We start from the raw sequence: 25,928 nt of genomic DNA on the forward strand, positions 1-25,928 counted from the left end.
TCGTGAAGATATTTTATGTTTAATACATCTGAAAAGAATGCATATACAAAGAACTTAGACATGAAAAAGCAATGGTTCAATACTAATGAGTTGACAAGAAATTGGAGTTTGGGAAGATGGAGAAGATTCCCTAAGTCTTAAAAGAAAAAAAAAATTGCAAGCCAAAGTGTGTTTTTTTGGTAAAATCCTTAATAACACTGCAGTCTACACGAAGATCCTGCACACAATCCTTATAGGACTGTAGCCCATCTTGCAGGTTCAATGTTACTTACAAACAAAATGCAGAAAAAGGGGATTCCCTTAACTGGTCCCTACATGGTGCCACACTGAACACTAGAAAACCCTCCAAGAGCCCTCCTTGCAGTTCCTTCCTACTGACACAGGTCTGTATTTCCACCCCTCCTTGAGGGATGCTGGCCCACCCAGCACAAGATGCACCACCAAGACCAGCTCCGAAACTTGTTTTAATGCAGAATGGGTCCTTTCAATGTCTAAACAGCAGTGTATACACTGGTCATTTTAAGCATTTCTCAAATAATTAAGGACTGGCAGAAGATGGACTTGTTAAAAGCCAACTGAGTTAGTGTGGCATGTTTAAAAATGTGCTGTTATTTCTTCATCTTGTGACAAAAAGTTTACGAAGAGACTGGCAAGCTAATTTCAAGTCTGATGGTGCATCCAGAGAAAAGGATTCTTCTATTCCTAAGACTTTATAATTTAGAGGATAGGGTAGAAATTTACGACCTGCAGAGTAGAAAGCCAGGAGGAGAAATACAAGGCAAATTCAGAGGAGATGCAAGTGCATTTTCTACATTCCTCCTTAGATGAGCACCAGCTTGGGACATCTTACTTTCCTGTATTTGTCTGTAGTATGAAAGTCTGCTGACACACAGGCTGCTGGCTGACTGCAGAACAGCCCTAGGAGTTCTTGAAACCAGAACCAAGTCTTCCCAGACTGATATAAGGGACAAGACTTCAATAAAACAGCCTAGAATTAGTCTGTTACAGAAAAAAAGTCATCACAAGCATTGCTGGATTTTAAACAAAAAAATTAGAAACAAGTAAACAAAATAAAAAACTAGTATTGATCAGTGTTTTCCGATACTACATAATTACTCAAAATTAACTAGTTTAACTGAATTGAGGGGACACCGGGGAATAAACACTAACATTCTCATCTCACACAGGGATCGTGTGGGGGAGATGGGAGTGCAGGGCATTTGTCATTATTGCAAAAACAAAATTTTAAAATTTGTATCTTTAGTTTGATTTAAACATTGCTTTTAGTATGACATCAAACACCAGCTTTGCAGAAGGGGCTTTGGAGGGACGTTCATAGCAGCACACACCTGCGAGTCTTCTTCGGCTCCGGAGGCTCCAGGGCAGCCAATATCGCCTCATCAAATACATTCTTTAGGCCTTTCTGAAAAGGGGCAAAGAGAGAAAGGGGCAGTCTCATTTTTGAGTTCACATAAACAAAACCAGAGAGAGCCAAGTGGCAGACAGACCCTGCTAGCAAGTGGTTGAGGTTTGCCATCTGGACCTCCCAGAGCCTCCTCTGCTCATCCAGGGGCTGCCCAAGCAGTGCAGCTGCGGTTAGCAGGTCCTCAGCAGAGCATCTGCTTTGCTGAGCAGGAACAAAGTCCTTTGAGAATGGACCAGTATACTCCACAAGAAGCAAACGTGTACTGAAGTCATATACCCAATGCGGATTTTATGGTTAGTTGGCTAGTAACACATTTCACATGCTAATGACAAAGCAGAAAGTGCTGCATTCGAATGAAGAGCTTGGTCCGGAACACACTGAGCATGGCAGTGCAGACACCCGTGTGTCAGGAGAGAGAAGAGACAAGGCAAGCATGCAACAATCAATTGCTCCAGTACACGCTGTGGTCAGGCCTCTGGCCCCACGCACCCCATGGTTAAGAAGCAGCCAGGTGGAGCCCAGAAGCTGTGCATGGTATCGGAGAAGTCAAAATGGGAGGAGTACAAAGCAGATACATTGCATAAGGGTTAAACTGAAGCCAGGAAGTGCAAATCAGAATAAAGTTTCATCACTCCTTTATACAAACAACCGCAATTTTTAATTTCAAAATTTAAAGAAACTACAATTGACGTTTTCTCCTTAAAACAATAAAAATCAGAAGCGTAAGAGTAAGAAGCAGCTTTACATCTTACAGTAACAGGCTTTAAGGATCTATTACTGAAATGTTCTACCATGTTAGTGAAAGCAAGAAGTTTAACAGTTCATAAAGCAGCAGCAAATACATTGATATTTCCTTCCCAAGGACTTACAAATACTCCACTACAGCACGGACAGCCAAAGCAATAGCAACAGAAAAACATCTCACTGCACAAAGGAGAACCAGAAAATCCTTCACATTACAGCGTAACTTGCAGATCACCGTTTCATGTACTTTTGTCATGCAAATACATTTAACAAGAGTCACAAGTAGAAATTGAAAATACGCATCGCTTCTTCCAGCTGGATTCAGGAAGATCAGACATGTCTTACTCTGTCAATCTTTCTTTAAAATAATGATGTAATCAGATCCTTTCCCCCAACAGCCTGAATTATAAAGCTACCCACATCTGGCAACCCAAGCAGTAGAGAGTTAAGCGAGTCCAGTTCACATTCCACAGTCACGATGTTTTACTAAAGATCTTAAGTATGGTTTTCAGTCCAAGAGCTAATACAGAGGTTGCTCTAAAATGGTAAGCAGACACAACGGCTTTCAATAAAGGTGGTTTTATTCGTTTTTAACCAGGTTTCTACAGTAGTGGGACAGAGGAAGCAGCAGCAAGAGGGGAAGGAGAAAGCTTAGAATATACAGCACTTCCTTTTGGGCTGAGTTTCCGGAGGCTCGAGGGCAGCTAGGATAGCCTCATCAAACACATTCTTCAGACCTCTCTACAAGACAGAGGGGAGGAGAAAAAACAGCAGCCAGGTTAGAGGGTTAGAGAAAAACAAGCAGATACAAAGAGCATTCAGGACAGAGCAGACTGAATTCACAGAGGCAGTAAAAATATTTACTTGGCAAAAAACAAATTAGGTCCCAGGCAGAAATCTCATTTAGATGACCAGGAAGTCAGACAAACAGGCAAAACATGTGACAGGCCATCAAGTTCGACAAAATGAACACCCAAAAGGGCAGAGGCACAAACATAGCAGCAATTGGCAGAGACAAACAGGGAAGGAGCTGCACAAGGAGCAGTGGCTACCCCTGTACTGTACATTCAGTAAACTGTAGTGAATATAAACTTAGTGAGATTAGAGGGGAACAAACATGTTGGAGAGCAGCTTGCCCCAACACAGAGGCCCAAAGGGTTGCCCAAACACCTCCTTTTGTAGTCACCCACTGTGGGTGACCCACTGCACATAAGATGCAGGGACTCGCTGCTCCTATCTACTAGGACAGCAGCCAGTCCGGTCCGGAGCAAAGGCTCCAAATAATTCTGCTCTGTGAATTCAGTCTCTGAATAACTGAAGATTTCCAAAGAGCTGGGAAAACAGTCTGGGACTGAAGCAGTACCTCTCTAATAAGCCATCATCACCTTCAGACACTGGCTACTGGTCATGTAAGAAGTGATGCAGTACCTTACCTAACACTGCTATGCTGACACTAGGAGCCAGCTACAGGAATGATGCATTTCAGTTATTCAGTTAGTTACCATGGGAAGTATAACCACTCAAGTCCAGGAAGACAGACACAGTGTTAGGACTGGAATAACAGAGATCCAACACCACACCAGGAGTCACATAGCTGCCAGAAGCCTGCGGGGATTACACCAGAGCACAAAGCACGCCTTGCATTTGCTGGAAGCACAACAGAAACACCAAAGCACACGGCCACCCCCACATAGCTCTGCCAAGCTACAGGTGAACACCAGAGGTGAAACCTGGCTTACTTTGGGCTAACTGGACTCGCCTAAATCTACTGTCATGAGCACAACCTTCATAAATTCAGAACTGCTTTACACCAGCCAAAGAACAGAAAAGTTTAAGTTGCTTTCTGCAAGTAACTTAATTTCTGCAAAATTAAGATTTCTTTTTTAAAAGGAAGATCATTCAAATGTAACAGATTTCTCCCTCACAGGTTAAACTAGACATATATATCTTTTAGCAAGTCTTTTACTGAAGCACACGCATGGGAGATCTAAGACAATTCTATCTGGAAGCATTTAAGTCCATCAAATTACATGCAAGATTATACTTGAAAGTACGTGAGCTGTCTAAGGAAGTCATCATGTACAATAGTTCCATACATTCTCTCCAGCCTTTTTTTTTTTTAAAGCATTGCAACCCATACTGATTAAAAACCTATAGAGTTCAAATAAATAATGCCTAAATTGAGTATGAAAGTAGATTTCCTTTCTCCATAAGATTAAGGCTGTCATATAGACTCAATTGTAAGATGTTAAAAAGAACTCAGAGGAATAGTCAAGAAAAATAGGCTTCCTTAATTCTACTACTCATGGGTTCCTTCATTTTCCTAGCCCACAAAAATGGGAATCGATAAAGTGGAGAAAAATCAGGGGCAAAGTTGTTGTGAAAGTAAGACTAGAATCAGAAGTCCAGATGACAGAAGAATAACCCCATGAAGGGAGCAGTGTCCGACACCACAGCACACAGCCTTGGTGCTCTGGTTCAAGTAACACTGGTTCCTGAGCTGGACTGGGAAGCCAGCTGAACTCAGGCTCCCCTTATTCACAGAGGGTTTAAGACACTTTATAAATCTGGCTGTGTCAAAATCATCAACTATGTTCAAGTCCAACATCAGGAAAAAAATAAGGAACCAAATTCAAAATGTTCCTGTGTGTCAGGTACTGGCACTGAGCTACAGAAAGTTACTCAGACTTGTATCAAATATACCAAGCAACAATCAGTCATTTTATTTGTAAGCTGTTTGTCAGTCATCCTTCCCTAAAACAGAACATTATCTACCTTTACAGTAGTATTTGGGTATTATTTTGTAGATGTAATTGAAGAAACTGAAACAGATCTACTTCACTGCATTCATCACAAAAAGGGATTCTACACCTATAAGAAAATAAGGGAATAAAACTCACTCCTCACCATTACACATTCAAACTCAAGAAGGTAAAAGATACCGTCTCTATAAAAAACACTCAAACTCAGCCTCTTACAGCTCACCTACTACTTTCAGAAATGACTCTTCCCCATAGGCAAACAAAACCTTCCTTCCAGAAAAACACATACTCCAGCTCTACAATGTTATGATTATTTGCTATTGCAGTGCCAAAGTCATTTGCGAGGTAGTGGGAAGGCCGAAGACTACCTAGGCTGCTGAGGTGAACCGTGTAGATGGATGCTAAGGGAAAGACTGGAACTACCCAGCTGAGTCTAGCTTCAGTTGAAACCAACTGCTACAACTCTGCCTTGCAGGCAGGAAAACCACCCTCCTGGCTAGGACGGCCAGCCACCTTCTGTGTTCAGCAAGCTGCCAGCTAGATCACTGCTGGAAACTTCAAACATCCCTTTGCAGAGAACCTATGTTTCTGCTTGGCAGCTATTGCCAACAGACTGAGGAAGAGATGTTTTGTGGTGAAAGTCAAAAAATGAAGTAGAAGAGAACAGAGCAGAAGCAGACTGACTAGTCTTTCAGGTGAGAAGGCTTCTGAACCCTCCTACCAGGTTATTCTCTCTCTGAAACCACTGTCGGGTGTACAATTGCTAGTACTCTGCAAGAAATTCAGGCTGAACTTCCCAGCATAGAAAGCTGTTCCCTGCAACTGATGCAGTTAGTTTATCTGGAAATAAAAAGAACAAAATGGCTTCCATGCCATTTGAGCAGATCAAACAAGGCCAGCCTAAAGCTACAGAAGAATGCATCTCCCTGACCAACTTAAGACAAAAATCCTAGTACCCATTTAACCAGTGAGTAGGTTCTACAGCCTAGTTAGCAGCAGCGTTCAAGCTGTGCAACAGACACCAGCTAAAACGGTATTTGAGGACTAAACAGCTATAGGAGAATTACGGTTCAAGCACCAATAGCCCTCCGTTTGCACATGGGCACTAAGGAGGCACAGCCAAGGCTACCTTTTGCTTAGAGATTCCCAGGATGAACTATAGTATGCCTTACCACAACACATCCAGTACCAGTGTCCTGCTAAATTCCCTCAAAAGCCTCTTCTCAGCAATCACTCAGGCAAAGCTTTGTTACAAAAAGTCTCAGGAACCCAAACAAAAGAGCCACCATGCAATCTGGGCAAAAGGTGCAAGACACACTGAACTTCAGGCTTCATAAAGTTCAGCAATAAAGCTTTGTGCTCAAGATACTATAGATCAATACACAAAAAAAAAGTAGAAGAGCAAGACTTGATACTGTGCACCTTTAGTTCCATGCACATCAGGTAGGGACAAATTCATATTTAATGCGCTGTGAAGAGTTGAAATAAATTCTGCAAAAGTAGGCACAAGATTAAGTTTTGGAGGCATCCAAAGACAGCATTCCAGCTAGCCAGTCAATGGTTACTTCCCACCCCAGTATTCCTGACTTAAAGGAAAAGAACTGTTGGGTTTCCTGGCCTCAAGTAAGCAGTTTTAGTTGTTTTTAGACTCGTTTTCACAAGTTAGTTCATAGCACCACCATGTTGACATCTTAAGAACTATTTGATAGTTATTTTCTGTTTCAATAGAACCTTCATCTTAAGGCAGATAAAGGAAATGTACATCACCACAGACTAGATGGTGAGAAGAAAAAGGAAGCTCTCACAGGAAGAGAGAGAAGATTTCACAGCTAGGAAGGCTTCTATTCTTAGAAGAGAACTTACTTTGCTGAGATATAAACCACTCATCTGAGAAGTGTTATTTTGTTTTTGCCTGCTCTCTTCAGTAGTGAACTGCATTCTGTGTTCTAACCCACTCGTTGTCCATAACAAGCCCTCTAAGTTTTTGAGGGCTATTTTGCTCCAACACAAAAGCAAACTAAGCAAGCAAACCCTCCTCCATCTCCCCTCTACACTATGCCTAATCTTTACAGGCTGATTTGCTTGTACCACTGCCAGCTCCTCATGCCTGAGAACAACAGGACAGAGAAAGCTACCGTGCCAACAGCAGAAAGAGCTCACATCCTTTCACATTCATACTGAACTGTTCTTCCCCTGTAACTGAAAAAAAAAAAAAGTATGGAATACAAACAAGCAGAAACAGTCAAAGACCAACTCTTACCTGCGTAAGTGCAGAGCATTCAACATATTTAACAGCCTTCAGGTCCCGGGCCAGTTTTTCAGCCGTCTCTGGAGTTATGGGCTTCTGCTTGTTCTTGGCAAGTTTCTCAATTGTTGAGGGATCATCTCTTAGATCAATTTGGGTCCCAACAAGCAGGAAAGGAGTCTTTGGACAATGGTGAGTAATCTCAGGTACCCACTAAGGAGAGAAGATTTTTAAGTATTTGTTACTGACTACCTAGATTAATTCCCTTAGGTATTTCTAAAATCACTGCACCAGCTCTTCCCTTTCTAGACAGAGGGAAACAAACCTTTTCTTTCACATTTTCAAATGAAGAAGGAGACACCACTGAAAAACAGACCAGAAATACATCTGTCTGCGGATAGCTGAGAGGTCGTAATCTATCATAATCTTCCTGACCTAGAAGAGGAGAAAATTAACAGCATTAGAGGCAGACATTAAAGTATCACCCTTTACAGGTTGCTAGAATACATATTGCAGCACAAAAGCATTATTGTGAGTAATCCTAACTCTTAAGCAAATACACATGCCCTGAATCCAAACATTAAGGAGCCTAGTTTTCAAATACAGAATACAGTCAGTTGCTACGTAATAACAAGCTGCTTAAAGTCACAGGAGAACATGGAAGTCAGGAGTATGCTCTAACAAATTGAGATCCAGTAGCCACAGACTGCAGAATGCTTTCCTCAGTTACAACAAAGTCTTCTGCACCTGTTCTATCCATTAAATGGATTTTGCAATGTATTTTGCCATCAAATTTCATTAACATGCACAAACAGTTTTGTTCAGCAGTTCCCAACTGATACTTGCAAACATCTAGTAAAGTGTCCTTTGAGCAGTAAAACAATGCTGCTGTTATGGGAATAATCAGGCTGTCCAGCAGCATTCCCCCAAAAACACATCGAAGTCCCAGTGCAGGCTGTGTTTCAAAGGAAGCCAGGCTTTCTTTTGTGTCAGACAGCAGGCAGTCCTTAGAGTGCACCATTAGCACTGACTCACTAGCTCACCTCTGGGCAAGTTTGTTTTTATACCTGCCCAATTCCGATTTTTTAGAAAGCAAAGCAAACCTCACACTTAAGGAGCTGCTGTATGAACTGGCAACCAGTTAAGAAACTTGTTCAAAAGACCTCAGATTACAACTAGTGGTCTCTTGGCCACGGAGGACAAAGACCTCCGAGACTTGGAAGTAGCTGATTCAACACCTGGGACATCTCAGTGCGAGATGACCTACAGTTTGAAGACAGATGCCTAAAAAAGCTTGTTAAAGCTATGGTGCTTGGCTGGACACAGATGAACTAAGCACTGACCAAAACACTTCGCTGCAATTAGCAGTGTACTCCAAAAAGCTGTCTTCATGGTAGAAAAACAAATATTTTATTGTAAAAGTCATTAACATGGATTTCATCCTTAATTATTTATTTATTTTTAAGTTCTGTGACTTGTGATAGCTACTGTTTAGCAAAAAGATGGGTGACTCCTGAAGTGCCAAGCCTTCCATTCCAGAAGCCTGACTCCAAAAGGAAAGCCGTTATATCCACAAGCTCATCAAGTCACTTATATGCACTCAGCCATTTGGTAAGCCTGCAGGACTACTAGATGGGTCACTGCACTCAGGGGCTGACAGCATGAATGTGTACTTCTGCACAAGCTCTGGTTTCCAAAGGCCTGAGCCATGAGAACCTCAGTAGTACAACAGGCAGCAGGACTAAAACACAGCTCTTACTGGTACCAGTGAACAGCTCCAAAACTAAGCAGGTACCAGACCCCTGAGTATTGTAAGAATACAGTAGACCAGGGTAAAAACAGCTGGGAAGAGCCACATTGAGTTCTACGAAGTCAATTTTAGGTAACAAGTTACTAACTAAGGTCTCCTGAAGAATCATACATTGAATAATTCAGATGCTGCTGTACTGCTCTGGTGTTATTATGGGGTGGGGACTGGGTAATTAACAATTTAACCAGTTTCTAACCTGTCCCATTAAGTTTTCCATGCTATATAATAAACATAGATAGTAGTTTAATCACTGTATATTTCTCCAGTCAGAAACGGAAATATAATCTAGTAAATATGAAGAATTGTGCAGATTTGCAATTTTAAAAAGCACATATAGGGCTTATGAAGCCCCATACAACATCCAGATTTCATCCACCTTATGGCACCAAAGACAAGCCACATGGGCATCTAAGAGGTTCCACTGCTTGTCATCCTCTCTCGACATTTGGCAAAAAATAGGCTATTTACTAAACAAACAACAAAAAAAAAAATCACACACAGTCCGTATATTTTCTTCAGTTTTCTTCTTTACTTCTGTTTAAATAAGACAAAACCTCTTATCCACCAGGTAATCCCTAAATTAGAAGTAAAAGTTTGAAACTTGTTATGTACTGTCACGAAATAGAACAGCTCTACAAGAAGGTTGGTTGGTTTGTTTAATGAACTCAATTTAGCAACTCCCAAAAGCTCAGGAAAGTAGAATAAAGATTTTTCCCTTTTATTTAAAAAAAAAAAAAAAAAAACTGTATGTCTTCATGTTCAACATCATAACTAAAAGTTGGGGTGTTACAATGATGCAAACACTTGATTTCTCACCTGCAGTATCAAATAGGCCTAGGGTGTAAGGCTCTCCTCCAATCATCACTGTTACAGCATAGTTATCAAAAACCTGTTAAGAAAGCATATTAAGAGGTTGTGAATAAGCCATCATCCTACTCACCTTGCCAGACGACCTCCAGTTTGTGTAACAGTCATCTAAGCAGGACAACAGAATCCATCAGGCTTACTATGCTGCTATTAACAGGACAATTCAATTTGGAATGGGGATGCAAGAGTTGTTTCCATGAGGTACCTAAAGCAAAGGCACACTAGATACACCACTGAGTGTAACTGGGTAAAAGCCACTGAACAACATACCTCTAACAGCTCTTGCCTGTAATTGAGGTTTCCCACATTGCCACAGAAATTTCAACCTTCACACTTACACCCAATAACACATGTCCCCACTAAGACAGAAGTGATGACCTTCAGTCTTGCCTTACTTACATCCTTCAGGACAGAGCTATGGGATTACTACTCATAGGACTGCAGTCCTCTGAAGTTCATCTTTCTGAACATCAAGGGAACACAATTCAGACCCCATCTTTTCAGCAGAAATTTATCCTCCAACTTTGGAGGAAAGCATCCCCAGTAATGCAGCCAGTCAAAATCAGTATGTGCCAAATTCACATCCCTAATCTAAATGTAGAATCCAGCTCTGGAAGATCAAGTCATGGTGTCTCTGTGCAGCAGCCAGCACAACAGTCCTGTCCACAAGAGGAGCCATGCTACACAGGTCAAATGCTAACCCTGCACCAGAAATGGTTGACCAAGTAACTTGTTTACAACACTGCTGATCATGAGGACCTATCCAAAGCTTTTTCATTCAAAACCTGCATACTCATTAAGGAGTCTGCTGTCTGAGGTCAGCATCCATAGACCAAAGACCACTGCATCTTCAAAACCACGACAGACTATTTCAGAAGTTACGACCACTGAGAACCATTCCCACTGAAACAAAAGCTGCCTCTGCATTCTGCAAGATTACTCAGAGACGGTTGAGATCCGAGTAAGGATTGGCAGCAGGCTACACTTCAGCACAAACCTGAAGGCTCAGAAGCTCTCACAGGTGACAAACTGCAGCATTAATTTAAAGCAGGTCACACTCAACTTGAAAGCTTTTCATGAAGTGAGAGAAGGAAGAACATGGAGAAATGAGCTGTCACATGCGCTTATAATAAAGGCTTAAGAGTCCAGGTCCTTGAAAAACTCCCACTAAATTCTGAGGCTAAGACCCGCAAGACAGCACTTCAAATGTGAACTTTCAAGAGCTCATCAGATCAGTCTCCTTTCCAGACAGTTGTCCTGGTTAAAGCAATACCTGACACCACACTCATTTTTTCAAACTGGCACAACTCACTGTGACTGAGAAGCTGTATGCAGGAAGCTGCATGTCCCCAGCTGAAAGCCCACCTTCCAGACTACTTTGGATAAGCTTTCAAGATGTTAAGTACTGTACTACATTTCAACACACAGGTCCATTATCCGCAGCCCAATCCCTTCCAGACTAACAACCCAGAAAGCATCCGGTTACAAGCAAGACCTTCAGCCTGGAGGAGGGCAGCGGGCATTTCACTGGGCATATGCAACATATGACGACCACTGCTCCAAGACTGAGAAATACAGCTCAGGATGAAAACTCTCCTGCTAGGTACAGACCAGGAGACTGGTATGCCCCCATCAAAGGTCAGAACATTTCTTCTTCTTCTTCGAGACCTCAGCAGGCAGTCAGAAGTTTAACCCCCCAGAGACGCTCAACCAGGACTCCTGCTTGACTCTGTTCCTCTACTATCCCCTTATTTTGCCCATCGAACAGCAAGTTTAAAATACTATTTGGAGCTGCCCATTTTTAGGAGCATTAACATTTGGTTTGTTTTTATGTTCCCTGTTTGTTTTTAAAGGTACAGTCACTATTGAAAAGGTCTGGGGTTCAGCACTAAGAAGAGACCAAGGTTATGAGGCTAGCCTTCAAACAAACCTGGAAGCTACAGACCCAGCACAACCCACAATTTTATTTTCAGTTGAGCCAAACAAGCTAAAACCCAGAGTAGCCATTAGCCAGACAAAAAGTTTCAATTCCTGCCAGCACAAGGCAGCCCTTTACAGCAGGAAGCCTGAACTTTTGTGGTACAGGGCTCACACCTGCCCTACCATTCCCCAGACAAGTTTCTTGCTACCTTTTCTGAAAATAGGAATGAAAACCATGCATGGACCTCAGCACCAGCATGAAATTCATCTCCCACCAGGAAACACCCTCAAGAAAGAGACAGAACCGCAAAGCAAGTAAACTTATCTAGCAGTCTGAACTGTTACAAACATCAGCGTTTTGCTCCTATTATTGTTCATAAGTACCACTAAGCACAGTGACCACATGTGGTTTATCTCAGCACCTCCTGTATTCAGTATTGCATAAGCAGAAGGACTCAGCCGAAAGCAGGCTGACTTCTTCATTACAGCACTCCACATACCATGAGACACACTCAACGAAGGGTGCCTGCTATCTTCTTCTCTCAGACACCTCACAGTAGTGTGCAACAGGATTTGCTGTTAGATCAGCAGTATAACTGCAGCAGGACTCCCAGTGCTGGTTGGCTCACTGGCCTCGAGCCACCGCCCATATTTACCATGCTCCAGAGCAAAACTTTATCTCCAGGTTTTCCTGCTTAACCATTTCTGTTACACAGTCTGACTTTATTCTAGGGTCTTTCTTACATGTCTCCTTCTTCAGCCACAAACATTTCACGGACATTTGGGTTTGCTCTCAGCTTGCTTTCATTTGGGAACAATGCTGTTATATTTCTTTTCCTGTTTATCACTAGAAGCAGGAGCCTGAATATCAGAGGTTACTTACCAGTTTCCAGAGTTTGAAATAAGCAGGGTTAGAAATAAGACTGTGATATTCCCAGAACAATGTGTTTCTTGAGCCATGAGGTTCAGAGGTAAATAGTATTTCAGAAGCATTGGACAGCTTTAGAATGGACCCAAATTAAGCCTTAGCACACCTTGAAAACACTTCTCTGGCAAGTAACTTAATTTCTTGGAGTAACTTTTCCACATAGTTTCTTACCAGGGATTTATAGACAGTACTACCATCTGCAGGACAGCAAATTTAAAGAGTATATTTTGAAGCCTCATGAGTTTAAGATTAAAACTTTTCAACATAATTAAGGGTAATTTCACTAGGGATAAGTATAGAAGCTGTTGGCTGCCTGCCCAAACTCACTCATCACTTTCATTTTGTCATGACCATAAAGACTAGCTTAAATAGGGCAAGCAGAATTCCATAGGTTCAGTATGCAACATGGCTGTCCTAAAAGCACCACAACAAGATACTCAGCACCACTCAGAAAAGCTAGAGAATGGTGAAGCGCCCCCACTAGCTCATAACAAGAGGATCTCCATGACAGGCTGAACTTAGGTCTCCATGCCCACAACACAACCCTCAGGTTGGTCACTGCATCCAAGCTGAATACACTTAGGTTTGGGGTACTTCAAGCTTCCTCTTCAGCTCCAGATCTACAACTAAAACAAAAGGAATATCAAACCCATGAAAGTCCATCCCATTCTAGGAAACCTCAAATTTAGCAAGCTGAAGATCTTCAGAGAGTGTAGAAAGACAACAGCTAAAAAAAAAGAGGCATGGAAGCTCACTGCAACTTCTCTTCCACAAAGACAGGATTTTTTTTTTTTTTTTAAACTAGCTGCTATTTTGAAAGAGGCATCAGGAAGGAGCTACCCAGTAACTCAGAGGAGTTATCTACTCTTTTAAGTTGCTTTACAATAGCAGAAAAGATCATTTACCCCAAAAAAAACCTGAACTATCTCACTGTCAGCATGCCAATCTTGCATATCCAATATTAAGAGCAGCATCACTTCCCTATTAGAAAAATAACACATGTGCCTCAGCCAAACTGCTCTAAACTTGATTTTTAGATAAGCCAAAGGATTCAATCTCAGAAATCTGACCCTGTAATACTCAGAGGTTACTGAAGCGTGTTACATGGAGATAGAAATAGCAAAGGACTACACAAAGTTAAGTATCTGGATGTACAACTGGAATGACATTGTGCAGTCTAGATGCAAACATGACTTCAGCCAAACGTGAGAGAAATAACTAGACATGCTCTGTAGTTCACCGCATGACCTATGGACCTCTCAGAGTTGCAAAGCAAAAAAAATCAGCATCAGTAACAGTAATCAGAAACAGTAACTGTGGTCACTGGCTGTTCTAGCAGCATGAAGCACTAGTTTCCCTAAAAGTGAAGGCCTAAAAATGAAGGTACAGCTACAACTGAGCTCAGCAAGCTGGATAGCAAGAGTTCCTGCTGCTCACTCCCCACTTAACAGTTCCAGCAACTGCAAGTGATCTTATTCACAGAGCCCAGCTGATGGCCACCAAAGAGAACCCAGATGCTACAAATAGTCAAAACAGCATACAGACTACATGCATGAAAAGAATCCCAGCACTACCAGGTAATAGCAAAAGTCAGTAGCAGCAGCATACCAAGCTGATCATTACTTTTCCATGTGTTAGTCTCCAACATGCTGTAAGAACAAGCGTTAAGGTGTTCATGCCATAAAGGAAGGAAACTCATGCTGCCCAACCCCATCACACCAAAAGAACAACTGGAGCTGTTTCAGCACTCACCGTTGGTACATATTCCGATGGGAATTTATTTGTTGTGTAAGAAATTAAGAGACAGGTTTTACCAACAGCGCCATCGCCCACAACTACACACTTAATTGTCTGCATAGCTCACGTCTGCTATAGTATCAACTCCAACGTAAACCTGAAAGAAAACAAGAGAAGTATTTAGAGGTTTTTCATTCTCACTGTATAGCAGGTTGTCATTGATAAGCTTCAGCCAGAGCCCAAGCTCCCTAACAGGACGCATGGGATCTGAACACAAGACATTCCTAGATGGTGGTTGATACAGTCTCTCCACCATACACACACCCCAGAGGATTTTCATATATGCAAATTCCTCCATATAGCCAGCCTCCCCACTGCATACAACTGCCAAATACCAGCCAAGATTTTATTTGGCATAGTCACTTCTCATGCTAGGCAGAAGAACCAGGTAAATTACGTCACTCCTGTACACAGTGTGGTTTTTGCTTAGTTACCCAGAGCTGGGAGAAAAAACAATCTTTGCCTTCCCAGAGTGTTTCTAATCCATAAAAATATCCAGCCTTAGATACACTGAAAGGTAGAAGTGTGAGCTTGGGTCTCAATAGCTGCTAAGTAAAACACATCTCACAAGGAAATACAGCACTATGAGTTTTGAAACTACTTTATGGCATAAAAATAAGCAGGGATAGACAGAAGCAAACATGACATGATTAATCCTCCTCCCCCCCCCCCCTTTTTTTTTTGAAGGTTCAAGTACAATTCTAAAATCTCTGGGTCACGGTTGCTACTTAAGCAAATACTTTGATCCCCACTTGGAAGTGGTGACTGAACTGAGGAACTCAGCAGCACCAGACCCCGAGCAATCTCATTACTCCCTGGACACAAGATCTGGAAGCAGCCAGCTGCTGCAACGCTGCCCCGCCACAGGATTTTATTATTGGAACTAAATCAATATTTACCTTGACACCTCAATCAATATTTGCCTATCAATACTTCTAAACCTTAGCTTGCTGCCTCCAGTGCCAGACAGCTGCCCTTGATTAAGATGTCATTTTAATTAGAAAAATACAAGGCCTTCAGTTATTTCTTTTCCACGTACAGATATGAAATCCTGACACAAGGCTTGCTGGAGTCAAAGTCGCCACCGAGTTTCAAACACTTCCATATTACTGAAGTTTATAGCAGCAAAGATTTGCTAACTGAATTATTCTCAGCCAGGGTGCAGGGGGGGAGCATAGGACAAGACACTACAAGTTGCTAGCCTAAAGCATTGCCACCATTTTGTGGGGCAAGGATGTCGCTGTGGCTCTCATTTCTGGGTAACTGCATAAAAAAAATTGAGCTGATCCCTACAGAACCATGCTACCAGGACCTTCCTGGAGATCTCCCTTTTCTGAATGACCTGGTAGAGAGAAAAATGTAGTTCCAGATTTTGAGCACTCCGGTCATAGTAAGCAATACAATTGGATACAGCACAGCTTATGTGGGAAGGTAATTGCTAATGACTCAGAACAAACAGCATCAGCAGCTCTTCTTCACATGCTGTAGGGATGCTCCAAGACTGAGCCAGCCATCTTCAAATGAACCATCTCAAAAGATGCCCAGACAAGCATTCAGCAGTGCCAATGCATGGCCCAGGTAGCAGGCTTTGAGTTCTTTTCAGCACTAGTAGATCAAGTACAATAAAGCACACCAGATGGGGTTTTCCAGCCATTTCTAGCTTGCTTTTTTCAGTTCCAAGTGGAATCTATTATGCTGCTCACCCAAATTCAAATCTCTGCTCCAGCTGGCCTTGCTCGTCCCAGGCACTGGGACAAGCAGAGGAGCACACCCACCTCCTGGTTACACTGCCAGCTGCTGCCACCCCTTCAGAGGAAGCCACACTCACTTGCCACCCCTCTGGCAGACACCTACCCCTCCGTCCTGCCTTCCTCCCTCCTTCCCAATTCTCCTCCTCTTCTATTCCCCCTGTAATCTGCAGGTTCCTCATCTCCAAGGTAGCCTTTCCATAAGCCCACAGCACACTAACAGAAGAACCCAGCACTCTGAAGCACATCCTGTGCATTGCAACATCCCAACCCAATTAACTACAAATTGCTGCGTGTGCACTCGTACAGGAAAAGCTCACGTATGCCTTCATAAAAAAGGGGTGTAACTGATATTATTCACTAAGCCTCATTGCTCCAGAGGACCTCAGTCAAGCAGTAACAAAGCAACATCTGCATTACAAGGTGCATCAGATCACAACTGCACTGCAGACCCCACGTTTTTCTGCCCTTGGCCACAGCCAGGTCCCCACACCAGCTCCAGGTGAGATGATGCTCTGCTCTTACCGGGGGCTCAGGTCAGACCCTTCCTTCCCCTGTGACCGAAAACACAAGCTGGACACGCACCGTGCACGCCGGCAGCAATATGCCTGAAGCTGTCAGGTCAGGCACGTGCATCAATGCAGCCTGTGCAGCACAGGGCATCAGCAGTCCCAGAGGATCTCATAGAGAAGCGCTGCTCGCCCTCACCACACACCTCCTGCCAGCAGGACAGACCAGGCTGCAAATGCTGCAGCGCAAAGCAGGACCTGAACTGCACAGCAGGGGTCTGGATAAGTCAGGGTAGGTTTTCTTAAAGGAAGAAAAGAAGATTTACTCCAAAACACAGAAATTCTAACAGGCTGACTGCTGCTTCTCTACAGATATTTAATTCACCCCACATTGAAGTGAAAGCCATTCTGCTCTATAGGATTGCTGCCTTCAAGGACCAAATCGCATTCGAGCACATCCATTACGTAAAGGGAATCTTCCCACATTTTGATAAATGGATATATAAATTCACTTCTAAACACTGAAATAAGGTGACCTAAGTTTTAAGCAGATTTAGACTGCTAAGCATAGGCCTCCAAAGTTTTACTGGTGGGAAAGCAGAGTTGTTGAATAAGTCATTTTACTTGGATTAGAAGGCTTTCCGTATTTCCTGGATGAGCTACTTGATGTTCTCCACTTCTAGCAGGTCCACAAGACACAGCTGAAAACAAAGTCATTTTTAGGGAGCTATCTGCTCTGTACTATCTGAGCACCTATTCCTCCATAGGAGGAAAAAAACAAACATTTAGAGACACATACATCAAGTTGTGACATGAAAAGAAATAGTCCAATACGAGATACAACTGGAAAATAACTCTTCCCCAAAGCGAATGCTATGGAAGGGAGAAAAAGTTCCAAGTTTCTGTCTCCTCCCCGCAAAGCGTCTAACAGAAGTAAATCTACTTATAGGACACCCAGCAGGACCAGAAAGCACTCAATTTTTTTTTTAATGTCTGAGGGAATTGAGATAGACTGGAAAGCACCCAGTGTGAGTGCAGGAAGTAGACTGAGCCATGTAGTTGAGCCTTTCAGTCAAGCCCAGAAAAGAAAGCTGAATATAACACAACTTAACTTAGGTCTGCTCAACAAGGCTTTTTTTAAACCTAAATTCATTTAATTTTCCAAACCTCTTTGTATTATAATCTTGAATAATAAAAAAAAAAAATCAGTGCTTCAGTAAAAAATGTTAACTGATCATACTTCTAACATTCATTACATTTTCACCTGTTCAGCATGTGATTTCACAGAACTCAGAAGCATCCCAGAAAAATAGGATCTAGCTTTCTGGAACCTGAGAGTTACAACATCTGGTATCTACAAATTCATCACACAGTCCTCCTATTCCAGGACAAGTAGGTCCATTTTTCAGAATTTTGCTGAAAGTTGCAACTGACAAATACAAATGTTAGGATGAACACCTAACCAAAGTGCCCCATGCAATACTGCACTAAGAGGCGTTACACATCCACACCAAGGAAAGCCTGGAACTGCACCCATTCTCAGCACAGGCCTGAACACACACCAGACGACATCTGCCAGACAACAAAAACCTGAAGCAACCCATTGCAGGCTACCACTTACCAGCACAATTGGGAGAAACGCTGGCCCAAAGAGCTGCAGCCCCTCCCATGCGAGCCATTTTCCCATTACAATGGCAAACACACAAAGCAAAGCATTGCTACAGGAGCTGCTTAGTTTTAAAAAACAGCACGTAATTCACAGTAGTTACGATATATTCCAGTTACAATGTGAAGTACTAACTGAAGGGTTAGTGAAATGGTGTCATGCTTCATATAGAAGTGCTCCCTACTACACTATGGAGCACAAACCTTCGCGATCCCACCGTCACTCCTGATGCACAAGTTTCAAGCGACTGAACTGCTCAAGATTCATTTTTTGAGCTACTAATTTCTGTGTTCAGGTTAAAATGTGTACCTTCCTCTAGCCAAAGGAAACCAAGTTGTCAAATCTGTCCACACATCCTGTACTAGCTTCCTGCCGAGCCACGGCAGCACCGCGACTTCCTCTTCACGCAGCACTGCGATTGCTGCCATTTCAGCACATGGCGGCTGAGCCCCGTTCGCTGCAAGCTGGCGATCGAGAACCATTTCACGATGCTCTTTAGCACGCACCATTAACGCACAAGCCAAGGCTTGAGCAGCCTGTCACAGCTTCAGAGCCTGCTCCGCACTGCAACAAAACAAGCACAGCCATTTCTGGAGACTGAAAAGACCACAAAAACTTTTTTCCAAACAATGGCTTTACAGTAAACAGTGCATCCATCTAACTCCTCTGGGGTCAAAGCAGTCAGAACAACACTATACAGAGGATTTTTATCCATGCCGATCTGTTAAACACTCATCCTTCCACACTACCTTTCATTTCATATCTTATAAAAGAAATATTTCTAAATAAAGAATGTGACTGATCTAGGAACAAGTTCTCAAACAAAATCCCATCCATTTCAAGGCACTGCACCCAAAAGCGCTGCCCCTTCACCACCTCCCCTGTCCCCACCAGAGAGCAACACTTTTGCTTTTGAAACCGAGAAGTCTTCCATACCATGTGCACTGCAGTGCCATAATCTGTTAGTAGTATCCCAGCAGTCAGGTTTGCCCCACCAGAGACACCTACCAATATCATGGAGAAAGTTACATGCCTGTATTGCAAAGCCAGCAGAGCAGCAGACACTCCAGCTCCGAGATCCACACAAACAGCTCTCCAAAGCCCACAAAGCACACAAGCTCAGCTGTCAGCAGGAGGCTGGACCTGTTGGTGACCCCTCTGTTGCCACACATGGCACAAAACACCAGCAGAAGTAGCCCTCTGAGACGGACTCCAAGAATAGCAAACAGACACAGAAGTCAAAACTAGTTTGAGGAGCTGCATTACCATGGGCAGTATTTCCCTCTGCAAGCATACAACAGCCGTTTCCAAAAGTCACCCAAAATTTCTCAAGCCCACCTTCCAGCTTGCTAGGAGTCTTCTTCATGGAGGAGACACCTCACCCCACAAGTATGCTAGCATAGAAGCAGCAGATATCCAACATGATACATGAAACGTAAAAGACACATAAACCACTTAGTGCCCAACATTACCTGCCCACTCGTCTGTAGCACTGACTGCTGCAGGCACACAGCATCCCTTAGATTCAAGTCAGGCTGAGGGCCTGGGGGTTCAATTTCTTAAACAGAGCTTAAAAAAAAAAAAATTGTCAAGCTACAAACAGCACAGCAGTAGCACTCCCCTCAGAGCAAAGGATGAAGTTTAAGGCAAAATCTGCAAAGAGCAGGAGACTTGCTTAAACAGTCTTGTACCAAATCAGTTAAGGGTCTTGAAAAAATATCCTTCTTTTTGAGGATTTTTTGACCTGACAATAAAAATTCAGACACTCCTTTAAATCCTATCTCAAAACGTACACTCTGCAATATAGAGACATCTCAGCTAGAAACAGCTAACATTCAGTTTATAGAGAAGTTATCTAATTACAAGACATACATCCAAAAAGCTGTTGCTACAAGGTGCTCTCAAGACAACCACAAGACTTCTGGTGAAGACCCATCCTTTGCCATCACCAACAGCCCCAGTCTCAGTGTGCAGCAGAAAAAAATGACAGCAGAAGGGACCCATGGTCCCTACCACCACGAGGGCAGGATGGGCTCTGTGACAGACCTCAGTCTGACGATGGTCTCAGGACCACAAAGGCTGCCCTCAGTACAGGAACACCAGCTCAACATAGGGGCGCACCAAGTTCCCAGACACATAGTCAAAGTCTGCCACTTGACAAAACTTGACTATCCCAACATCTACATTGTTTCCAAGCAACTTTTTTTTCTGGACAAGTTACTATGAGTTACCAAAGGAGAAGTCCAAGGTGTTCTTAAAACACAACTGCCCAAGACGAGCTGTTTTATATGCCTAATGCAACTTTTCTAATTAAGCACTGAGCGACAGCTACTTTGCACTACTTCTTAAAAGCTCCTCACAACAAACCAGAGGAGCAGAGATGTGCACAGGACAGGAATTAAAGACAGCTGGCTGGGGGAATTTTAAAAACCCAAACCTAAACTACTAGCAGCGTTATACCACCTTTCAAGTTCAACAATTAAAAAAAAAGGCAGTTGGTAGCCACACCATTGCATTTTAGTCCTACGTTTGAAAGAAGAGCTACCCGTGAAGCCCAGTCAAACAGTAAGCATGACTCAATGGGCCCTGTGCTGCTACAGCAGTCCCAGTGATCCTGTGCTGCAAGGCTGACATCTGCTCATGTGCTTCAGTGCTGGCACTGCCAGTTCGTCCTGCTTTGTACCTCAGAGCAAATTACAGCAGATGTAAGCTGACAACAGTAACCTTTCCTTTAACATCAACTCAACAGGAAAAGGCAAGAGTGCAAGATGGCTGCACCGCCAAAACCAGCCAGCAGCACCGGGAAAACCCCGCCCTTATTAAGCACCAAAAAGCATATGTGCTTGCATTAAGTTCTTATTTTTGTCAAGGACATCTTGAGATTTTACTCTTCGCTAACTGCCCCACAGGATGCTGTTTTACTCTACCGTGTAACAAAATCCTGTTCGGTATCCTCATTCTGTGTTAAGCAGTCCTAGCTAAATGACCTCAGGTTCGTGCCACTAAGTTACAAATACGATGCAGAGCAGCCCTGTGCTGCTGTTTGCACTACTGACTTATCACAGCGCACACTCACCTCGATGTTTCCCTGCCAGTGGCAGAGCTGACATTGGCAGAACTGTTATTTTGATGCATATTTGTTCACAGCGGCAGCCACCCTGCATGCACATCAGCATTGCTGTTATGTTTGGGGAGCGGTACAGCTGCTGGGGCTCCACGCACACAAACTGCCCGGTGTCTGGAGGAAGCAGCACACCGGGGGGCAGCTCAGGCCTATCAGCAACACTGCCAAGGAGTGAAGAGATGAAGCTTTAATAGCATTCCAGAAGAGACTTTTCATCAACACTGACCCACCTCGGTGTTTCTATTAAAGCTAATGAAGCAGCTGGCGAACTAAAACAGCTAAAGCCAGAACTAAAGCAGCAGAGGGTGCCTGGCACCCAGCAGCCGCAGGAGGAAGCAGTGCAGCCCTGCCTCACAGCACAATAGATCTCAGTAGTTGGCACACACAGACACAACACCTCCTGCTCCAGGGCATGGAAGAAGAGGATCCTCCTGAGAGCCCCTCTGCCTAGGCTGAGCAACACAAGCAGTGAAGTCACTGAACTGGAGCCGACTGACTGAACCACAGACAGAGGATGCCCACTGGCATGACACAGCCAAGCACCTCCACAGCCAGGCTTCTCCACTGCGAACAGCTACACAAGCATATGAAGTGGTGGGTGCCTTCCTCCCTTACATCCAAGAACTGCAAGAGTGGTTCCATTATTTCCTTCCAAAACAGACCACATCGTTGGACAAAACCACAGCACCTTTCAACCCAAGATCTGAGTGGTTCAAGACAGCCCATTACAGGAGGTGCCCGTTGTGGCACCCGAAACCACTGCCACACACACAGCTGACTGCTTCTGAGCCTCCACCAGGCTCACGCCACCACCGCTTGAGCTTGGCCCTGACCCTGATTCAGCCCAGTGAAAGCCGCCACCCAGCCATAGTTTGGTCTACGCTTCGAAACCTGCAATCTGACCACGTGCGCAGAAGACTCAATACAGACAAATGTGGTATCTGCACACCGCTTCCAAACAGAAAGGCTCAACAGAAGGCCCGGTGCACACAGAAATCGCACAAGAAGCAAGCATTTGTCTTTTTTCCATGAGATGAGAACAGAGTTCAGAATAATTTATGCTGGGAATTATGCCTTACCATTCAAAAGAAATGGTGGTAAATTAGCAACACAACAGCTTAAAAATAGAACAATGCTTCCGAAAAGCTTTTGCACATCTAGCTCATTTTCTCTTTATAAAGCCACTTTAGAGAAGTCAGTAATGCCTCATGAAAAACAGTGACTTTACTGATGAGGAAACGGGTTAAACGGTATTTTGGAGCTTTTAAAACTTCTTTAAAGCAGAAATCATAACCTGAAACTCAAAAGGAAGAGCACAAAGGTCAATTACATGACAACACAGTTGAAACTCTGCTTCCCACATTCGTTATTTTAAGCTTATTGCATACCCAGGACTAAGTAAACTCAGTTCTTCCATCCAACATCCATCTAAAGGACCCACCACCAGAACCTGGGAATACCTTGCCTTAATGCACATTCTGTCACTTTTTTGCTTTCTGGTCTCTGATTTTGGCCAGTAACCCAGGTACCATCAGAAAGGTACAAAAGTGGTTACAAGAACTTCCCAAGGCAGCTGCTGCAACAGGGCGTCCACAGATACTCCAGAAGGTTTAAGCCCTAGGAAGTACTGCCACTGCTACCCTTAGCTCATATGGTATAAACTATTTTATACATGGCTTGAAGGAAGCCACCTAATTAACTGATGATAGGATGCAGAAGTATAGCTGCTTTAAATTCCTGTTAAAATTTCAGTATAAAAGCTAATCTAGTCATTATGTCATTTTATTTGTTGTATACTAAATAATAAAAATAGGTTTTTTTATACACATTTAGCATAACGGGGTGACAGTAGCCATGGCAGAAGCCTAGAATACACTAAGTGGATAAAGAAAGCTTCTTGCTAGACAGAGTACTAGAACACAATTTCACTTCTATTTACTTTGACAGCAACCTCACCTTCCAGAAAGAGGTGTTCTTTCCTCAGAAGCCAGGCCTCAAGCATGAGGATAACTACATCCCTCTACAACTACTCTTTACAGGCCATCGCTGTAGAAGCTGGGATGGCTGAAATTCATATGATCGAGCATAAAGACGAAGCAAAAGCTGGGCCAAACCCAGAAGGCAGGCAGATGGACTAGCAGGACTGAAGGGTGCAGGAGCACAGACGACTGAAAGCTGCAAGCACTTGTAGTATAAAACAGATAACCAAAACTGCAGTGATGTGTATTCAGTATATTGTACAGGTTTTCAGAAGCCTGAAGCAGTGCTGGAACCTATTATACCAATACATTGTATCAACTTTGAAGCCTGTAGGGCAACAGATAACTGATGAAAAGATTTTAATTAAATGTCCCAGCTGTCTACGCTCATAAGACTTGGAAATTTTTTTTCAGTACAATTCCATTTTAACTAGAAGGAGCTGTAATATCAGGATTAGCAGCCAGCTGCACACCGCACTCAGCACCAGCCTTGTACACGTTTCCTAGGAAAGTAAGAAAAAGATAGAGGCACGCTCATCTGGGAAATCCCTACAAGTTTCAGATGACTCCGTTTCTCTTTACAAGTGATCTTTTAGTAGAAGATCTACAGTTTTATTCTAGATACTCCAGGGATTTCACAACAGATCTACTTCACAACAAAAACAAACATTTCAAAACTGGCCATCAGTCTTAGGTAAGCAAATAACCCAAACCTGCATATGTAATGAATCAAAAGCATCAGGTACAGGTCATGAATAACCAAGTTCAAAGTACGCAAATCTAACAATTAAAATTTCTGCCTAAAACATGTTAGCAAACTGCAAGCAAGTTTTATCTTGCATTACAGTAGTTTTTATTCCTTGCCAAGACTTAAAAATGCTTTTCCTCCTTATTACTGAGGCACATACGGAGTAAACACTTTGAACAAAGAATGATTTCACAATTAACAATATATTGATTCAAGCCTTATGGTCATCCGTATGACCTGTTTCAGACACATATTTGCCTTCCCCATAATGGGTACAATAACAAAGAGCAGTTTGCAAAGAAGAACAACAGATTTTCCACATATAGTTATCCAAACATGAAGACTTTCTATCTAAAGTTGCTTTTGCAATTGAACCTTTCGCTAACCAAAAGAGGCAATTTAAAGTGCTTTACTGAACTATTCCAATCAGTAACACTTCAAGCTTGACAAAGGCTTTAAATACTCTTCTAAAGAAAGGAAATTTAGGGTATTTCTATTTCACATTTTGAATAAGGACAGTTAGCACCTCTTTTTCTAGGGGAGAGAAAACATTCACAGATGAACAGGAGAGAAAGACGATCATAGATGGTCAGACCGAACTACTTTTGACTCCACAGTCGTCACCGGTCTCCTCATTAAGGCCTCGTCTTTACGGCGCTTTGTCGAAGGATGGTAGCAGAGCAGCTCTAGGGGTTGCAGTACCCACCCGGACAGGGCAAACGCACCATTTTGCAACTCTTTCTTAAGGACGGCTTTCACAACCCTAGCTGTTAGGCTCACAGCCACCTGGCTGCAGAGGGCATCCCCCCGCTGCCACCAGGTCCCACCGGCCTCACGCCTACCACCGCGACAGCTCCACAAGGCGCTGCGGCAGCCCCTTCACCTTACAATCGGGGCTCCAAAACCGAAAGGGAAAAACGCGCCTCAGCAGCGGCCCTCGGCGCACCGCCACCGCCTCCTGCGCTCGCCGACACCGGGAGCGGGCCCCGGGGCAGGGCAGCGGAACGGAGCGCCCCCCGCCGCCCCTCCGGCCCAGGGGGCCGCAGCGGGGCCTCGCACAGCGCCGCGAGCTGGGCGGCGCTCGCCCCCGGAAGGAGCGGGAGGCCCGAGCCCCGCCAGCACCGGCCCCGGCCTCCCCGCAGCCCAGCCGCCGCTCCCCGCCAGGTGCCGAGGCACCGGCATTTCCCCTCCCTTCCCCCCCTCCCCTCCCCCTGCTCCGCTCCCCTCCCGGCGGGGCCCGAGGGGGCCTCCGGGCCCAGCCCTTCCTGCTGCCGCCGCTCCCCAGCGCCGAGGCCCCGCCGCAGCGGGCGGAGGAGGAGGAGGCGGCGGCCGAGCTCCGCCGACCCGGGCACCGCCGCACGCCCCCCCCCCCCCCAGGCGCACCCCTACGGGCAGAGCCCCGGCTGAGGAGGCCCCGCACGCACAGCGCGGCACCGGGAGGGCGGCGCCCGGCCGGCCCCGAGCGCTAACCCCCTCCCGCCCCCCCCCCCCCCTCGCGGCGCGGCTCCCCCCGGCCGGGGGCTGCGGGGGGCGGAGGGGCCCGGCCCGTGCCCCGCTCACCTCCGCGTCTCCAACGGGCGTTGGCAGCTCGCTGCGGGGTCTCCTCGGCTCAGGCACAGGGGCACGCCGCCGCTGACGTCATCACGCAGCGGGCT

The 25,928-nt window shown here is 44.2% G+C and overlaps 1 protein-coding gene across 1 annotated transcript; it reads right to left on the minus strand.

Annotated features, from left to right (window-relative positions):
• CDC42 (cell division cycle 42) lies at positions 1 to 25,928 on the minus strand. The gene is made up of 6 exons (XM_084300287.1): positions 25,834 to 25,928; positions 14,455 to 14,596; positions 9,804 to 9,876; positions 7,503 to 7,612; positions 7,193 to 7,390; positions 1 to 1,423 (listed from the first exon to the last, which is right to left on the minus strand). Exons 2-6 carry the CDS (start codon positions 14,557 to 14,559, stop codon positions 1,334 to 1,336), a joined length of 576 nt encoding a protein of 191 aa, XP_084156413.1. The 5' UTR covers positions 14,560 to 14,596; positions 25,834 to 25,928; the 3' UTR covers positions 1 to 1,333.

The sequence above is a fragment of the Netta rufina genome (genome assembly GCF_964035555.1).
Source record: "Netta rufina genome assembly, chromosome: 22".
NCBI classification, from domain to species: Eukaryota; Metazoa; Chordata; class Aves; order Anseriformes; family Anatidae; genus Netta; species Netta rufina.